General features: G+C 32.5%; 1 protein-coding gene across 1 annotated transcript; it reads right to left on the bottom strand.

Moving 5' to 3' along the window:
• Positions 1–14,675: 14,675 nt before the first annotated feature.
• LOC148299043 (protein CFDP2-like) lies at positions 14,676–18,875 on the bottom strand (the record flags this gene model as incomplete). Its single annotated transcript, XM_088276426.1, has 2 exons — positions 17,984–18,875; positions 14,676–14,822 (listed from the first exon to the last, which is right to left on the bottom strand). Coding segments are annotated over exons 1-2 (1,039 nt in total), but the record flags the coding sequence as incomplete, so codon positions are not given.
• Positions 18,876–19,347: the final 472 nt, after the last annotated feature.

The following is a 19,347-nucleotide window of genomic DNA, read 5'->3' as shown; positions in this document are numbered from 1 at the left end:
CAATATGATTTCGGGTTGTATAACAAGTCCTCTTTGTAGGATAATTATATTTTTAGAGATGAAGAATTGTGATAAATTGAGGGTCTTTTTTAAACAAACTTTTTCATCTTGATAATAAAACAAATTTTCGTTTTCTTTTTGCATCAGAGGACATTTTATTTTTCTTTTGCGGAAGACGTAGCAGACATTAGGGCGGCTAATTACACAAGAGATGGTAATAAAAGATCGGAATCATTTAAACCGCCTGCTCAGAAGAAAATAAAAGTCAACATTTATTCAGCGGAACAAGGAACAAGAGAGACCTGCAAGGCTAAATTGTTTCTTTTCTAATTATTTAAATTGACACAAGATGTGACAAGGGAGTTAAATTTCACTAAATCGGATGAAAGACTTAAGGTTTTAATTTATCGTCTTTTATTTTGTTTTCGACGGAAAAACAAGTCACCTTTCTAAAAAAACATAATTTTATCTGTTACGTAAAGCAACGACTACGCACCTAATAAATATTTCGAATTTAATAAAAAATAATACTAAATCAGAATTCAAGAAAACCAAAGTACTAAGTAAGTAGACTTCTTAACCCTATTTGACCTAAAAGTGAGATATTATGCTCCCAGTAATATATTTTTTTTTCTTGTTAACGTTGGTATAATTATTTTATATTCCTCAAAACGAAAATACCTATTTATCTTTTTAAAAAAATGTTTAGAATAAAAAGAAAATAATGGCCATGAGACAAATGAGAAATAAAAAATCTAAAAATATATTCTATAACTTCCTTAATAAAATACAATAAAAAAATATTCCCTAAATAAAGTTCAAGAGCTTAGTCTCTTCTTTAAAAAGGCATACTGTTATCTTGAATACGCAGAAATGTCTACTTTATAAATTAAAATACGTGACATGACATTCTCACTTAACCGAAAATTATTATCATTATTATGATAAAAATCACGAATATGTTATTATACCATAGATACATAAAGAGGGCAAAACAAAAAGTTTAAGGGGAGAAAAATATAAATGGCATCGTACTCAAAAGGCTAAAAATTCCTTAAAAGATAGTTTCAGTATTCTAGATTAAGGTTTAGGATTTATTCAGGCCTAACCCACTCCCATTGGGCGTTTGTCCACTATACTAGATTTCACCGTCCGGCAGTCCGGTTTTGAAAAATGAAAACGACAGTTTAGAGTGATCGAATTTACGAGCAACGTGTTCGCGCACCGATCAAGAGCTCCGATCCGAAGAAAGATGGACAAAAGCACAAGCTGATCTAAGCCAATCGTCGATTTAAAACACTAACTGACGTGCCGGACGGTAAAATCACACGGAACTCCCGGAAGTGGACAAGCGCCCATTGTGTATGGAGTACAATATCGGGCGCGTTGTTAACTTAATAGTTGATTATATGCAGGCAAAGCAAATAGTCTTGCAATTCAGTTTCTTGGGTGAAGAGTGGAATAAACATAAAGAATAATCGAAGAAACTCAGAATTACGGACCTTACTACATACTTTATGAGAATGAAATTAAAATTAAGAAAAGTAGGTAAAAAATGAGAATAGCAGCAATGCTTGGATACTCGGGATTCCATAACAAAATCTAGAACTTACTTGGATAAGTTTGATTGTACCAAAATTCAATACCAGAAACCCTATGAGTTAAGATATTAGAAGTTGAATTCTTTTTCTTTAAAAAAATGCATATATGTATATATAAATTGAAAATGCTAGACAGCTCTCAACGATGTTTCGATTTAAAATTCGAGTCACTCGTTAGACGTTTCTTTTTTTTCTCTTCTAATATCATCCTTATATTGCGGTGATGAAGTTCGTAACAAATCTCATTAGCAAAGTTTCTTTTGGTGGGCACATTTTTTTTCATAAACGTAGTGATCATATTTTTCCCGAAAATCTTGTTCACGTCTCAATCTCGTCAAAATGCCTAAAGTGAAAAAGTTTGTTGCTTTTAACAAAAAAAAAAGTATTTAAATCCGTAGTTCTAAAAGAAAATTAGATTGATCCATTTATCATCGCCTTTTAAAAATAAATTCACTGATGACATCCAATAATGGTCCAATAAATTACAAAAACGACGAAAAAGACTATTGGGTTTGACATCAAGCATGAAAGTTTTTTTGTTCATAAATTTTTATTATTATATCATATTAGTATTTCATAACATATGCTAAACAAGGGACAACCCACTTTAAATTTTTATGTGCGGGTTAACTAAATATAGAATTTTATATTTTTTTATATTTTCTGGAGTGCACAATATTATACATATACTCGTAACTCGAGAATCGTGCAGTATTTTAAAATTAAAAATCAATGATTTTTTGTAGGCAATTTGGAAAATTTGTGTTGCATTAAAAGAATGAAAATGAAAATAACTCATGTGGAAATCAATCCATTTGAACAGCTGAGATCAATTGAGCGGAATAATCTCCTTATTCTAAGAAAATTACGATACAGAATGCAGTATGAGAGAATATTGAATTAAAACATCTCACTCGTCATCCTAAACGTCACGTGTACTACAGAAATTAATTTCATATTTCATGTTAGCATCTGTAGCGGAAGGTATTAATCAAATTTATCACTTTGCGACACCTAAAATGAGGCTATCCTTGTTAAGTCGTTCTTCATCATAGGTTGACGTTTGTTAGTTCGGATTTCACTGAAATCTGGTAAGAGTACTCGTAGTAACACATAATGTCCGGGATAGTAATATCGTAAATCATGTCACCTGTGCAGATCGTTATTTGTAATAACTAACTAATTAACTAACTACCACGCTGCTTGTCGGCTGGGGTAGGCTGAGAGAATAGACCATCACGCCATTCTATCCTTGCAAACATTTTTCGTCTCTTCCGCATTCTTGCATATTCTCATACATACCCATCGATTATTCTCACACCTGACCTGACTACTTTCAAGTATTTAAAATACTTGATCATGCTTCAAGTTTTTCTAGGTGTTTTTCTACTTCTACTTCAAATTTTATTCGTCTCTTATATTTTTTTGGGGGTTCTTTCCTCGCTCATTCATTTCACGTGACTAAACCGTTTCAACACACCATATTAATAATGATAGGCGACAGCAATTAATTACGGACTTATTTATTTTTCAAAAACTTCTTTGCAAATGGGTATATTTACATACATTAGCGAACATTGGTATCTGAAACACCAAATCAACCAAATCTGACTTTTAAATCAACCTTTGATAACCGTTCGGTCTAACAAGGAGGTGATCGGATCGATCCGCTAATAGCAGTGGTCAGACGTAGGTCCATCTAGGAGTAGAACGTTATACCAATCTGTCTTTGCTAACAACCTTCACCTCTTACACACTCATTCATCTCCTCATATAAACCCGTCAATTATTTCTACTCCTGACCTTTAAAATTTACACAATCCATATTGTTTATTTACCAATTGACTTATCACATTTAGCAAATATAAAAATCCTCAATTGTCCCAAATGTTCTTCAGCGCTCTCGCATATAAAAATATTTTTCGGATTGGATCCTATTGACTTAATAATAATAAAATAAAAATTCCGTCAAAGGATTGATTTTGAGAAATGCAATGATATCCCATTGAGTGTGAATAAAATATTAAATTTCGTTTCTCTTGAAATTCCTTTGAAGAATCATCCCAATCGCCGCCCGTCGCCTCACATCATATTCAGTAATATTATGTATGAAAATGTGTATTATCTGTCTCCTTTGATACCTTTGTGTCTAGTTTTAACTTATGATTGAACCCTGGTGAGACATTTCTGTATGTTTCAAGAGTAGTCCCTTCAACTTCTGCTGTGTTCAAATCTATTCCCCGGATACGAATGAATATTATTATTTGGCGCACGGTGACATATTTCTCCGGAGACAATGGAATCAAAATAAGTACTAGAGGTTATTGTTCTCACTCAATTCAATTAGATAAAGTGATGGTTCATTGCCAGATGAAATGAAAACAAAAGAGAAGTGGTTTTGAAATTGATAAATTTAAAAGAAATAATTGAATGGAAATAATATATCAATATGAATACATAAATACCCAATAATAAAACATCGAGGCACTGTTTCGAGCTGTCTAGGATAAGGAAAATTACTTTCAAGCAACAGGAGACCTGACATGACACGAACAAAAGAAGAAAAAGATTGAAATTAAAATGTAAACGTGAGTTTAGCAAAAATTTTACATATCCTTATGTTATTCACCAATTTCATTGAAATTTGACAAAACATTGCATTTGAATACGCACATGTTTATTTCTATCTATAGGTACATTTAAAAATGACAGCTACATTAGGTAAATGGTAGCGCCATCTATTGAACGTACCAGCAACACACGCAGTACTTAACATTTCTCATGTGGGACAGCTTTTGGCACTTTGGCATTGTTAATCTATTTTTTTTATTGCGGCACAAGTGTTGTGATTAATTTTTTATTTTTTAATTTATGTTTTTTTTATTTATTTTTTATTTTTTCAAAGATACTTTTTTTACTATTATTATTATTATTCAGTCGTGATAAAGAAACGGTTAGCTTCGAAACCGGTAGACATTATAATTAAGTTTTAATTAAATACTTATTGCGATTTTAAAACAAAGTAACATTTAAATTATTTACATTTTTAGTTGATTACAGTTGATTCATTTCACTAGGATACTTGAAAATTTCATCTTATTCAAAGCGCTTTAATATTAATTGAAACATCTTACAAGAACCGATAGTTAAGTAAACGCAAACAAATGCCAAATGACTTGGATAAAAGGAACAAGAATAATATTGAAGCACTCTGGGCTAAACGCTGTTTTTGGATACATTTTAATTTAGCTAAATTAAGATAAAAGAGATGATAGAATACTTAAGTTTGTTTACGATGTCTATACAATCTCTTTGTTATTCATCTTTTACGAAATTACGATCGCAATAGAAATTAACGGTCTCCAAAAAGGGTGATTTATAATTACACCAAACTCACGGAATCAGTAGTGAATGAATTGCTAGACAACATTATTTATAACATTATAATTTTGAGAGTGTAACAAGTAAATTTAGATTTATCCAGAAAAATAACAATAAACGCTTGTAATAAACCATTTCATGAGTTTTATTTTTGTACACGACTAGTTTCGAAAAAACTCAGATGTTTTCATCTACAGGTGAAAATTAAAACTAACGATCAAAAAAGATTTGGGGGTTTCAATAGAGGTTGATAGGGTTATAAAAATAGGGAACAGGGGGGGTTAAGGAGCAAGACTTTTTGTAAAAGGAAACATAGATAATAATGGTGACGTATATTGAAACAGTATATTATTAATGAACGTTTTATCTGAATTAAAATTTTTATGTATTTCTAAATTTTCTAAATTATTTATGATTTCACTTTAATTTGTAACAGAGTATAATAATTTAAATGTATGAGAGTCAAATGAGTGGTTAGTTTCCATGATATGATTTGCCAATAATTACTCGTTAGTCAACGGCGATGTTCTTTTATTCTAATGTTGAGACTTCTCGCAGATTGGCCAGTATATTTTTTATCGCAGTCACCATAAGAAATTTTATAAATACCGCTTCTATCTAATATGTTTACTTATGATTTTGAGTTTCGAAAAACATTATCCAAGTTGTTACCCATTACTCGTATGATACGCAGGTTGGATATGAGATGGTAATAGTTTAGAAACCTGTTTAGTTATTAATCCAGTATAGATTAATTAAATTAATTGATTTTCACCTGTTGATGAAAACATCTGTAAGTTTTCGAAACTAGTAATGTATAAAAATTAAACTCAGTATGTGGTTTATTACAAGTGTTTATTTTTTTTAAATAATCAACATGTCATTCCACAAATTTAATGTCGAATCAATAAATAATATAATAAACGAGTTATTGAGGCCTAAATAAAGTGAACTAAGTTGTCCGCCTCCGTAGTGTAATGGTCAGCACGCGTGGTTAACGTTCTGGAGGTCCCGGGTTCGATTCCCAGGGGGGTTAAAAAATATAAGTGATTTTTTCCTCTTATATTTATTCAATATTACCCTGGACTGGTACCTAAAAGCCAGGGCTGATCACCTTTCCTTCGTGTGTTAACGATCAAGATAACACTGATTTTATATGATGCAGCGCCCTAAGCACCATTGAGGTACGAATAAGGGTTTGAAGAATAAGAAGAAATAAAGTGGATTATACATGCTTCATTGCGAGATTGATTTCAAGTTTCTAACCTTACCAACTCACCATCAACCCGCTTCTCCGTAGGGGTAGGTAGAGAGAATAAAACCCACACATATCTGTCTTTGCAAACAATCTTCGCCTCTTTTAAAATCAAATATTGCCTCATACATATTCGCCAATTATTCCGATTCCCAACCTAACCTAACCACTTTCAAGTATTTGAAATACTTGATCATGCTTAGTTTACCTCGGACTTGGATGGGTGTTGGATAACTCGTGAGATTTAAGATTTTGTAGAAACGATCATTAATGTTTTAACACTCTCCTTGTCGTTCATCGTTTACATTGTGTAATACCATTAAAAAACACTACTTCGTGACTACCGATTTTGGAATAACCTAGTAGTAGTATAAATTGTATAAAAAGCTGGACGAATATTTCGATTCATTTGTTTTTTCTCTCTTTTTAATTTTTTTATAAACCTAGGACCATTACAATTTCATTTTAAACCACATTTGACCTGATGATGGAATAATTATTCCGTATCCGGTAGTCACGAAGTAGTGTTTTTTAAAGTGGCTTTACACAAAATTAACAATGAATGATAAGGAGAGTATTGTATAAAATAATTTTTGACGATTTAAAAGAGTAATTATTTTATTTTATTTGCATTTAGATGGGCAATTTAGGCTAAGAGGTTGTGGATGCTGGTGACAGATTTTATGTACTACGTCACAGTTAGATTTAGTACAATTAATCAAGATTCATATACGCTCACAAAACCGTCACCCAACATGGAATACTCTCAGAGTAATTGCTTAGGAGGATTTGATAACTTTAATTTTAAATCTAAGATGTATCAATATTTGATTATTTGAGTTTTTATTCGAATGAGAATAACTATTTTCATATCAAAGTGATAAAATTATTACATTTATTTTATTTATTGTTTCGGCATTAACTTTGTAATAAAACATGTTACAATGATTAAAGAAAACACTTGTTTTTTTACTACTTAAGTTTTATTATAGACTACATGTTTCAAAAGTTAAACTTCCATCATTCAGTTACCATACAGACCTGAATGATAGAAGTTTAACTTCTGAAACATGTAGTCTATAATAAAACTGAAGTGGTAAAAAACAAGTGCTTTCTTTAATCATTATTACATTTATTCATTCGGCAGTAACTTTGTGGTAAAATCTTTTTTTAATCAAAACAAGTTTTGCGCAAAACACTTTTCATTCCTTGCGCCAAGGATATTTAATTTGCTGCCCGTAACCATTAAGAATTCCAGGAGTGATCATGTCTTTAAGAACAGTGTCCGTCGATGGTTGTTTCTCGTTGGAAGGGACAAGGTAGAAAGTGAATTAATTAAAGTCCACGTGTAATTATTTTATTGGAAAATCTTGATACCTTAAATTGTTATTGTATATATTGTGTATGTATATCTATATTTTATTCATTGTTTCGGCATTAACTTTGTGGTAAGACATATTACAATGATTAAAGAAAACACTTGTTTTTTATCACTTGAGTTTTATTATAGACTTCATGTTTCAGAAGTTTAACTTCCATCATTCAGGTCTGTATAATAACTACATATTATACAGACCTGAATGATGGAAGTTTAACTTCTGAAACATGTAGTCTATAATAAAACTCAAGTGGTAAAAAACAAGTGTTTTCTTTATTCATTATGTATAAATATGTTATGTATATAATCTAATAATTAAAAAAAAAAACAAATAATAATAGAAACAGAAAATTGTTTAAACATGTAAGCATTTCAGCTTTACACAGGCCATGCCTAAAGTCGTAATACAGATAGTTAAAAAATAAAAATGTATGTATCTATGAAATAAATAAATAAAATTAAAAATTAAAAAAATATATATTTCTTACAATTGATGTTTGAAAATGATGCGAAACGCATTGAAACACTTGTCACAATAGATTCTAAGAAATAGTGGCGTTTACTAAGCACAACTTAAATTAAAAATAAATAATTGCGTATTAAGTAGGGAAAAACTTATTGAGTTGACATGGGTAATTATGCGTAATCTTTATAAATAATAATGTAAAAGTTAGTTTGTTCTAAATCGCAAACCTCCTAAAGTCATTCACCGATTGTTTCAAAACACAACGTTGCATTCAAATACGCGTGTATTTTTATAAAACTACGTAAATAAAATGGTAAAATGTTTGTTTTGCTCAAAATCTCAGAACCTATGGCAATTCTAATATTTATTCAATATTACTCTGGACTGATACCTGAAGCGTAGAGCTGATCACCTTTTTTTCCTTTATGTGTTAACGATCAAGATAACACTGCGTTTAAATGATGCAGTGCCCTATGCACCATTAGGGTGCGAATAGGGTTTGAAGAAGCTACAGCAATGCGTGTTCCAGTGTGGCTTGTTAGTTTATAAACAAGCTCCAAGTTATCACCTCGTGACATATTTGTAGATTATAAAACTAGTGAAAACAACGCACTAACGAGTGAGTTCCAACTTGTTTGTACAAAAATAACGAACTTTGTCTAAAAACATTCTTTAATTATTCAATAAATTCTATCTTAGCTACTTGTTAGACAAGGTCGGAGCCAAAGTCTTAGCGGGATGTCTATTCCGTTGGATAATAGACTCGGAGAAACTTTCAGATAATTACTTCAGAAACACAACTGGATACAGTAGGAAGTGTATCCAGTTTACAAAAGAGATTAAAACATCAATCTACCAAAAGTCGTGTAAAAGCTGTAGTATTTTATTCAATTTATAAACTCGTATTTGTTTTCAATTCGCAGCATGTGAAAATGAAGAAATAATGTTTAATATACATTTTAAAATATCTAAAAAAATGATCATATATTTATAATAATAAAACCCTTATCCGCACCCTAATGGTGCATAGGGCACTGCATCATATTAACGCAGTGTTATCTTGATCGTTTACACATGAAGGAAAGGTGATCAGCCCTCCGCTTCAGGTACCAGTCCATGGCAATATTGAAGAAATATTACAGTGAAAAAATCACTTATATTTATTTTATCCCCCTTGGGAATCGAACCCGGGACCTCCAGAACGGTAGCCGAGCGAGCTGACCATTACACTACGGAGGCGGATCAAATATATATATATATATATATATATATATATATATATATATATATATATATATATATATATACATTATAAAAAAAACATTAAAAATTGTACATAAAAAGCATTTTAAAAATTGGACTAAATCAATTTTGCAATAAAGCTTCAAAATTTACCTTCATAGTTTTAACTAAAAAACCATTATAATAACGGATAAACTGTTTTAATAAAATTATTTTGAAAATTCCCTCTTAGGTTGAAGAGATGGATAAAATTTGTAAAAATGAACCAACATAATATTTTTTTCATAGTATCAAATGTAACATAAATATTATTTTCTTAAATTGGATAAAAAATCAATTACATTTCCGTCAAAACTTAATTCTCAAATCCTCGCATTTGTTATAATAAAAAAAGTACTAGCTTAATACATTGAGAATAAGTGAATTTGGTTTACGGTTATATTACTTGAATTGACTTTGTATGTTTGTTGAAAACACTGATGTGTAAAAATCCGTCGAATAAAAAAATATATATATGGATATTTTTCCCTGGTTTTCATTTCATTTCAAAATTTATAATTTTTCTTACATTATATTGTGATGTATAGTATTCTTTATGACTATGCAAACTTGAAAAGAATGTACTGGACTAGAACCTGAATTATGGATGAAGCCAGGATAAATTTTGTCGTAAATTTTAATATTTTCCTTCAAACGCAAAGTCCGTGCTTTCAAATAATAATTGTCGTTTTACCCAACAATCAATAAATTTTCTCAGACAGTTTCATAAATTATCCTCTTCTGGTTGAGTCACATTTTTACTGAAAAATGATTCAGGGTTTTTGCCTCCAGAACACAGAAGAAGTGGTATTCAAAGCCCTATAAGAACATAAATTATTATAAATGGTTCTAAACAGTCAATAAATACAAAATATAAATAATAATAAAAAAATACAATAAAAAAAATCTTCTGACCCTTGTCCGCATCCAATGGTGCATAGTACACGGCATCATATTGAACGTTTAATGAAGGTAAGGTGATCACTCCTGCACTTCAAGGACCAGTTAAGGGTAATATTAAATAAATATCTATTTACTAGTTGTACCTGCCGATCCGTTGGGTATAGTTAAATAGAAAAATTCAAAAAATTAAAGAACACATCTTTAATGTCCTTGATTTCACAATGCTTTTGAAGCAATTAAAATATTAACCAACTGATCATCACACTGCTTTCCAGCAGGGGTAGACAGAGGGAATAGAACGCGTCACCAATCTGTCTTTGCACAAAATCGTCGCCTCTTCCACATTCATACATCTCATACATAAACGCTGATTATTCCAATTCCTGATGTGACCAATTTAAACTATTTGAAATACTTGATCGTGCCAAGTTTTCGTTGGTCTTCTTCTGCTTCTATTATCAACCATATTTAAATATGTAAACACTTTGAAAAATTTAAGTAACAGCAGTCATCAAGTAGCTCGCTGTCCGCCATAAGAAATGCTTAATTTGCGGGCGTGTTATTGTTACGTTTAAGAGTAGTTTCTATTTCTATAATAAAATGTTTTTAAAAAAAAACATGTTTTTGATCAAAACAGATAAAAAGATTAAGCACAATGCGAATAAAATGCCATTTTAAAATTTCAAAGCAATCGGTGGATCTTCAGGCGATTAAAGATTATGAATAAACGAAAATTTACATTTTTGTTTATAAAGATATATAATAATAAAATCTCTGATAATATTATTTTGCTCAAAGTTTTATCTATTTCATATCAATTATTCATATAAAAAAGCTGTTTTATATTCTTAGTCGGAGATAAAATATACGATAACTTTATTTTTGTGCTTGGAAATATACGTATACTGAATACAAAAGAAGCGTCAGAAAAAAATTGTGTTATATTATGTAACAAGTTCAATTTTGAAATTGGGCATAACAATGAAAGTACATTTAAAAAATATAATTATTGTTCTGATCCCAACCGTAATCTTCCTAATCCTATCTCTACCCTTCCTAAAACAACGGAAGCAACCCCTACCCTTTAATTTAAAGCAAAATATGTTCAACCGGATGTCCACCGCTTATTGTTGCTCTTGTGTCCGAACTGTTTTAACATGATTCTTTTCATCCACAAATTCTTGTACCTTTTACGATTTTTTGAAAAATAATATTAAATTTCCTTTTATGTTTAAAGCACTATCGTTGGTGTTTTATTCATCTAAATTTTCCACCATATCATTATATTTTGATTCATCCATCTCTCTCTCCTCTACTCTTAACCTGATTCTACTTCTTATATAATTTAACCTAACCTAACCTATCCTAACCTTCCTAATCTAACCAAACCTGATTCTACTCTTTTTTCAATTTACAGTTTTATAATTCGGTATGTTAAATTATTTGTTATTGTGTAATTATTTGTTTATTCAAAGTACAATAAATATTAACTTATATTTAATCGTTAAAACTGGTGAACAAGTACTATCTAGCCTCTTGAAAGCTGTATAAGGTTCAAAAATTGACTAACTAACTAACTAACTAACCATCACGCCGCTTCCCCGCAGGGATAGGCAAAGAGAATCGAACGCCACACCACTCTGTCTTTGCAAACATTCTTCGCCTCTTCTACATTCATGCATCTCCTCATACGTATCCGACGATTATTACGACTCCTGACCCGGCCGCTTTCAAGTATTTGACTAGTATTATTATTTTGTTTTTGGTTGGTTATAGATATTGCCTCTTAACAATAAACTTTTATGAGAAGATAATATGGATGGCTGGACATTTAGAAGGGTTAAAGTCTATCATCGGTTGGTTTAGGTGATCACTTGATGCATTGCATTACGTTCTCAATTATTTCAAATGATTGAAACTTTTGGTAACAAACCCAAGACTTAGATACAGCATGTTCATTTGGAAATACTAACAATATATAATAGTTAACGTACCAAATTTATTATAAATATTTAAAACGAATGAAAACTTTAATTTATTAATATGTGTTTTCCTTCAGAGAACATTTCAGTAAATTTATGTTACCTCTAAGTTTATTATCTAAACAATTTTATTTAAACGTGTTTCATTATATTTTTATGAAATAAAAGATTGCTTTAAAAAATTTAATAAAAAAATTTATCCCACTTTTACATTATTTTAGTAATATATCATCAAATAATTCTAATTATCATCGTCTGAAATGATTTATTTTATTTATTACATTTTATTAATACGAATTCTTTTGCGTATTCACAATCGATCTCATTTCTTCGAGTTCTCAGCGTAAGATTGGAATCTGCGAGATGGGATCACCTCTATTGCATTTAGAGTGAAATCCATTTACAGACTCTACCTCTGGAGATCGATATACATAAGTAAACCCGGCTGTATCAGAACTCACAAGATCGAGAAACCATTTTTACGATTTAATATAACCGGATTAATACCGAGGGAAATGGAGAAAATTGAATCGAATAACATTTTTGTTCGGGTTTACTTTCAAACTTTTAGTCCGAAAACTTGTCTTTTCACGATTGGATTATTTTATGGCACCATTCGCTTCCTATGAATCACTGGCTCATTTTATTTATTCGTTAAATATATCTAAGCGAAAAAAGTAATTTTATTGGACTATCGATATTTTTTTACGTAAATAAATGAAGTTAAGAGGTAAATGTGCGTTATGCAATATTAATGATTACCAAATTAGTAAATATTATAAAAAAAACATCTTATTAAAAAAAGAAGATTTTCTAAGGTAAGCGAAAGAGAAAGTAATTTTACTGATAATTAATTTTATTTATTTCAAAACATATTACATACATAACTCAAATATATAATATTCCAGATAAGTAATTTCCATTTCTCATTTTGGGACATAGGATGAAGGTTAGCAAGATTGAAACACAAAGAAATTACAAAAAAATGATAAAAAATTAAACAAAACTAATACATGGCAAAAAAAAAACAATAAACAGGTATAAAAGCCATATAAAAAAAAAACATAAGGCAAGAAACATGTTTAAAAGAAACAAAGAATCGCAATGATGTATCGCTAGCAGAAAAATGATTTAGAAAAATTAGGGATAAAGATAATCGAAAAGATTAAGAAAAGTTCTTTAAGGTGGTATGGCCATGTGGAGCGAATGTATAACGAGAGAATAACTAAGAAAGTATATTTCGCAAATGTGAACGGGAGAATAGAACGAGAACAGCCGAAAAAGACATTGGCACGACCAGATCAATCAGAACCTAAAATCTGGTGGTGTCAAAAGTCTACGTAATCGAAGGGCATGTATGACTAGAAGTATGGATGTGCATGTGCATGAAAGCTAGGAGTGCATGTCAGGACAGGCGTTCCATCCTCTCTGCTTACTCCTGGAATGAAATGACGTGATTGCAAAGTAGTAGTAGTAATATATATTAAATTCTCTTTAATTCGACAGTATATTAACCTTTAAAATTTGCATTGCGATATGTACGAATATGTAGGAACTATTTGGCTATTATTGAATAAAATTTTGTAAATATTCCAGATATTTCTAATGACAATCGATACGCATCTTAAGTAATTATACCAAACAATAGGGGAGCCTGGGTCTACAGTTACAAGGGTCGAAAGTAAACAACGAGTCTCTCCCCCCGCCCATGAACACTACCTAGTAAAAGTCAACGTAGATTGAAGTATAATTACAAGCTATTCACTTTGCCAGCTACCTTCGGAAAGTGTCGTGAATCACGTATTTGAAAATTTATATAACGTAACCCGAGACATGTCTGAGAAAATAAAAAAAAATATTTTAAAGGTAATTAGTTAAAATGTTATTTTAATAAATGTTGTTTGTAGATAAAGATGTAAAAGACCTGCACATTCAATAAATTTAGCTCTTCACTTACATGTTCTAATTAAAAAAAATTGACTAACTCACCATCACGCTACTTATTTTTGCCAGGGTAGGCAGAGAAAATAAAATGCCACAGCAATTTGTCTTTGCACACAATCTTCCCCTCTTTCACATTCATGCATCTCTTCATACATACACGCCGATCATTCCGAGTCCTGACCACTTTCAAGTATTTCAAATACTTAATCATATCAAATTTTTCTCCGCCTTTCTCTGCTTCTATCAACAACCACATTCGCCTCAATAATTTTTTTGACTATTTTATTTTCACTCATTCGATTCACGTGCCTTAACCACCTCAACACACCTCTCTGAATTTTATCGATAATGCTTATTTTAGGACAAGTTAAAACACCCTTATTATAAGTACATTACTTTGAATCGTAATCTGTGAATAAAATAAGATACTCTTAAATTTTTCATTGCAGTATTTTAAATATTATAATTTGAAAAAATCACTCACAATTTTGACTGTGGCTGTTGGCAGTGAGAGTGAAGACTGTATTCTGCAAGTCTTCATTTTCGTCCACTTCTGCCTCATACAAAGCACGGTCGAAGTACGGAGCGCTCTCGTTCTTATCAGCTATACCAGTCCGGATGAATTTCGTCACTAAAAATGAGGAAATATTCATAAAATATTTAAAAAAAATCAACAACAAAAAAAGGAAATTGATAGATTTTTTATTGATTGGACAAAATTCAAGCATCGAAAAGTTGAATACTTCACGGGGTATCGATGCGAAATTTTTGCAGTTCTTGATCAAGAAATCAAAATTGATTTTTATCCAACGCACAAATATTTTAACTGGGTGATATTTATTGTGAATAAATCGTATCCAATATATTTTTTGTGATTGTTGCTATTTTGAGATAAAGAGTTCAGACATCTTGAATGTAAAGATCAATCGTTACACAGTTGTGATGTTATCTCAGTTCCATGTGTATTATTTACTAACATTTATGATTTAAGCGTGAACTATTTTATAAAATTTCAAAACTGCATTTTCACGATTTTTGATAAATCGAACTTTCTCTTTTAGACTGCAAAATTAAAAAATATATATATTAATGAAACATGCAAATGGAACGACCCAAATCATACGACCAAAAACACTTACAGTACATTTGTATTTACACAAAAAGTAATGTACATATATTCATATGAATGAACTTTGGAAGTAAAGGATAGTTTGATAGTACTCTTAAATTAAATAATGATTATACTCACAAAAAACTTATCTCCTTAAATCAAACGTAGTGTATTGTTAGCAATGTTAAAATATTGTTAGCAATGATTTAATTTTGACAAAGAGAAAAAAAGATATTATTATTAAGACACAGATTTATCGATTTATTGATGTTTACAAAGTATGTCATTTTACTACTCGTATAATTTTTACTAATTATAACTTACAATCCTTACTCTATTGTGTCACTGTAATCGATGACGTAAAATGGAATAAAATGATTTTGTTTGTAATTATTGTATAAATATCTAAAGTTTTTAATAAAAGTATTTTCATATTGTACATGCGATTGATGAGACACATACTTCGGTAATCATATTCCACAAAAAAATTCGCAGATTCACATTAATTATCTACTACTACTACTACTACTACCATCACGCCGTTTCCCCGCAGGGGTAGGCAGAGAGGATGGAACGCCACACTCTTCTGTCCTGACATACACTCCTAGCCTCCTTCACATCCATACATCTAGTCATACATGCCCTCCGATTACGCAGACTTTTGACACCGCCAGATTTTAGGTTCTGATTGATCTGATCGTGCCAAGTCTTTTTCGGTCGTCCACGTTCTGTTTTCCCTCTCACATTCGCCACATATATTTTCTTAGTCATTCTCTCGCTATCCATTCGCTCCACATGTCCATACCACCGCAAAGAGCTCTTTCTAATCTTTTCAATTATTCCTCGTTCAGCCTTACATTCCTTTCTTATATCATCGTTTTTAATTCTGTCATACAATGATTTTCCACACATTCGTCTGAGGGAGCGCATTTCAACAGCATTCACTCTGCTTTCATCCTTCCTTTGCCAGTTCCATGTTTCGCTTCCATACATTAGTGTCGGTACTAGCACGCCGTTGTGAACCGCTAGCTTGGCTTCCATGGACATATTCTTATTCCCAATCACTCTGTTAAAAGCACCATTTATTCTATTCCCTGCATTCACTCTTCTCTCAATATCCTTATCCACTTTTCCATCCCTTGTGAACATGCTTCCTAGATATAAAAATTCTTGCACCTGTTCTAGGGATTCATTGTGTACGATAATCTTGCATTCTGTCAAATCTTTCTCTCTTTCAAACACCATGACCTTTGACTTACCTTCATTCATTGCCAGATCATTTTCCATACATACATCGTACATTCTTGACACTATTAGTTGCAAGTCCTCCGCGCTGCTCGCTAGCAGTACGGCGTCATCCGCATACAGCAAGCAACTAACAGTTATATTCATCATTTTCGCTCCGACTCCCATACTTTCAATCTCTTTCATACAATGGTCCATATAGAGATTAAACAACCATGGTGACATTACACATCCCTGCTTTACGCCTTTGGATATTGCAAACCATGATGTAATGTCCCCATTCACTCTTATACTAGCTGTGCTGCCCTCGTAGAGGGAAGCAACTGCTTGTATAAGTTTATTGTCTACTCCATATTTTTCCAGCACGCTCCATAATTTTATCCTATCAACCTTATCATACGCTTTCCGCAAATCCACGAAAGCACAGAAGAGTTTCTGATTTTTAGCCAAAAACTTTTCCGTCAGCATTCGTAGTGCAAAAATTTGATCTGTGCAACCTCTTCCACTCATAAAAGCACCTTGCACATCCCAAATCCGTTCTTTCGTCACCATTCTAACTTTTTCAATTATAATCTTACTATAGAGTTTACCGACAGAGCTTAGCAGGCTTATCGCCCTATAATTCCCACACTCTGCGCGAGATCCCTTTCCCTTGAATAGAGGCATGATTACTGCCCGTCTCCAATCCAGAGGTGTGTATCCTTCCTCAAGACACAGGTTAAATAGTCTGTGAATCCATGTGAGGGTGGTCAGTCCACCACATTTTACAAACTCTATAGCAATATTATCATACCCTACAGCCTTACCGTTCCGCATTAATTTTAAGGCATTCGTTATTTCTGACATACTTATCTCACATACCATACCCTCACTCACCCTTGCCTCTATGGGTGTCTCGGTGGAGACATTGCCGTTACTTTCATAAATTTCCATAAAGTATTCTTTCCATCTTTCTTTCACTTCACTTTCATTCGTCAATATTTTACCATCATTTGATTTGATAACTTTCATACCTCCATTTTCAGTCTCATTTTTTGCGTTCTTTACCTCTTTCCAGAAAAGCTTAATGTTTTCTTGAAAGTGGGTTGACATTTTCATACCTTCTTCTCTCTTTAGACGATCTTTCCGTTCTTTTACTCCCATTTTTACTTTTCTCTTACATTCTTTATACCGATCTTTCATTATTTTAAAAAGTTCACTCTTAACATCGTTAACTGCTAACATATTTAGCCAAGCATTCTTCTTCTCAGAGACAAGTCCTTTCATGCCCTCATCCCACCATGCATCTCCTTTTTTTCTACCTTGGATCGCAACTCCACATACACTCTTTGCTGACTCATACATACACGATTTGATGTGCTCCCAGGTATCGTCTACATTCATATCCATATTCCTTACATTCAATCTTTCATTCACTTCCCTTTCATACGACTTACTTACATTCTCGACTTGTAGTTTTTCAACTTTGACTCTAGATGAAACCGGAACAGTTTTGTTCCTGGACCGCCATCCACGGAACAGAATTACTCTCGATACGACGAGGAAATGGTCCGACTCCATTTCAGCCCCTCTAAATACTCTCGTATCGATTGTATTTCTCCTCAATCTCGAGTCAACAACAACATAATCGATTATGGTCCTTTCATTCCCTCTCTCCCACGTATACTGATGGATCCCCTTATGATCGAAAAAAGTATTCGAAATAAAGAGGTTCCATTCCAGACACAACTCGAGCAGACTATTCCCATTACCATTCGTTCTGTTATCACCAAACATACCTAAGGCTGATTCGAAGCCATCCCTCCGAGTGCCTACCCATCCGTTAAAATCACCTGCTAGAATCACTCTTTCATTCGATCTTCTATTTGTCAGCACTTCTCTTACACTCTCCCAGAACTCTCGTTTCACATCCTCAGAAGATGAGTTCACAGGAGCATACCCTATTACGATAAGGATACTCGTGACTCCAATCTTGAAGGAGATCCACATGAGCCTGGCACTTATACATTTGTATTCTTTCATACACTCTACCATTCTTGGGGATAGTAGCGCCGCGACGCCCTGACTCGCCCGCTCTGTGTCCTGTACTCCAGACCACAGAACAAGCGTGTCATTATGCTCCAACGTACCACTTCCCCTTTTCATGCATTCGCTTACACACACAATGTCTAGAGCTTTGCTCTTCATACTTTCGCACAACTCATTCATCTTCTTATCCATTCCTCCTCGGATATTCCAAGCGCCTATGCGGCATTCCATCCTCCTCTTTGCACCCCCGCGAGAGACGCTGCATAGTGGGTGGTGAGCCTCACTGCTACGTAACGGCATTCTCTCGCACAACTTTTATTATCCTATTTGCACATACTTAATTATAGATATTTATAGATATTATAGATACACTAATATACAAAGAACATGTACTAATATAAGCTTAAAATTATATCAAAAGTAACACTAAAAACAAAACTCAAATCATCCACTTATCCCTTAACACACTGTTTCTAATATATTGTTTAAGTTTATGGTCTAACCTAAAACGTTCACTGTTTATTTTCACTTTTTTGTTTATTTAATTTAATTTATGACGGTCAACAGCGGGGTAGGGGCGGGGGTGTGGGGGGGGGGGGTCCATACTGGGCACACGTGTATCGTCTCCATCCCTCTCGGCGTTCCATTTCTTAAACGTTGTAGCTTCGGATGTAGCGACGGATTGGAGATTGCATCCAAGACTTTGCATCCCTTTCCAAACAAATCTCCGCTTTCGCTGGCGGTATCCCAGATGTTCGGATTTGGAAAGGAA

The sequence above is a fragment of the Brachycentrus maculatus genome, unplaced genomic scaffold, assembly GCF_059751285.1.
Source record: "Brachycentrus maculatus isolate JH-2025_06_01 unplaced genomic scaffold, ASM5975128v1 h1tg001389l, whole genome shotgun sequence".
NCBI classification, from domain to species: domain Eukaryota; kingdom Metazoa; phylum Arthropoda; class Insecta; order Trichoptera; family Brachycentridae; genus Brachycentrus; species Brachycentrus maculatus.
This window is presented reverse-complemented; position numbering and strand designations above follow the sequence as displayed.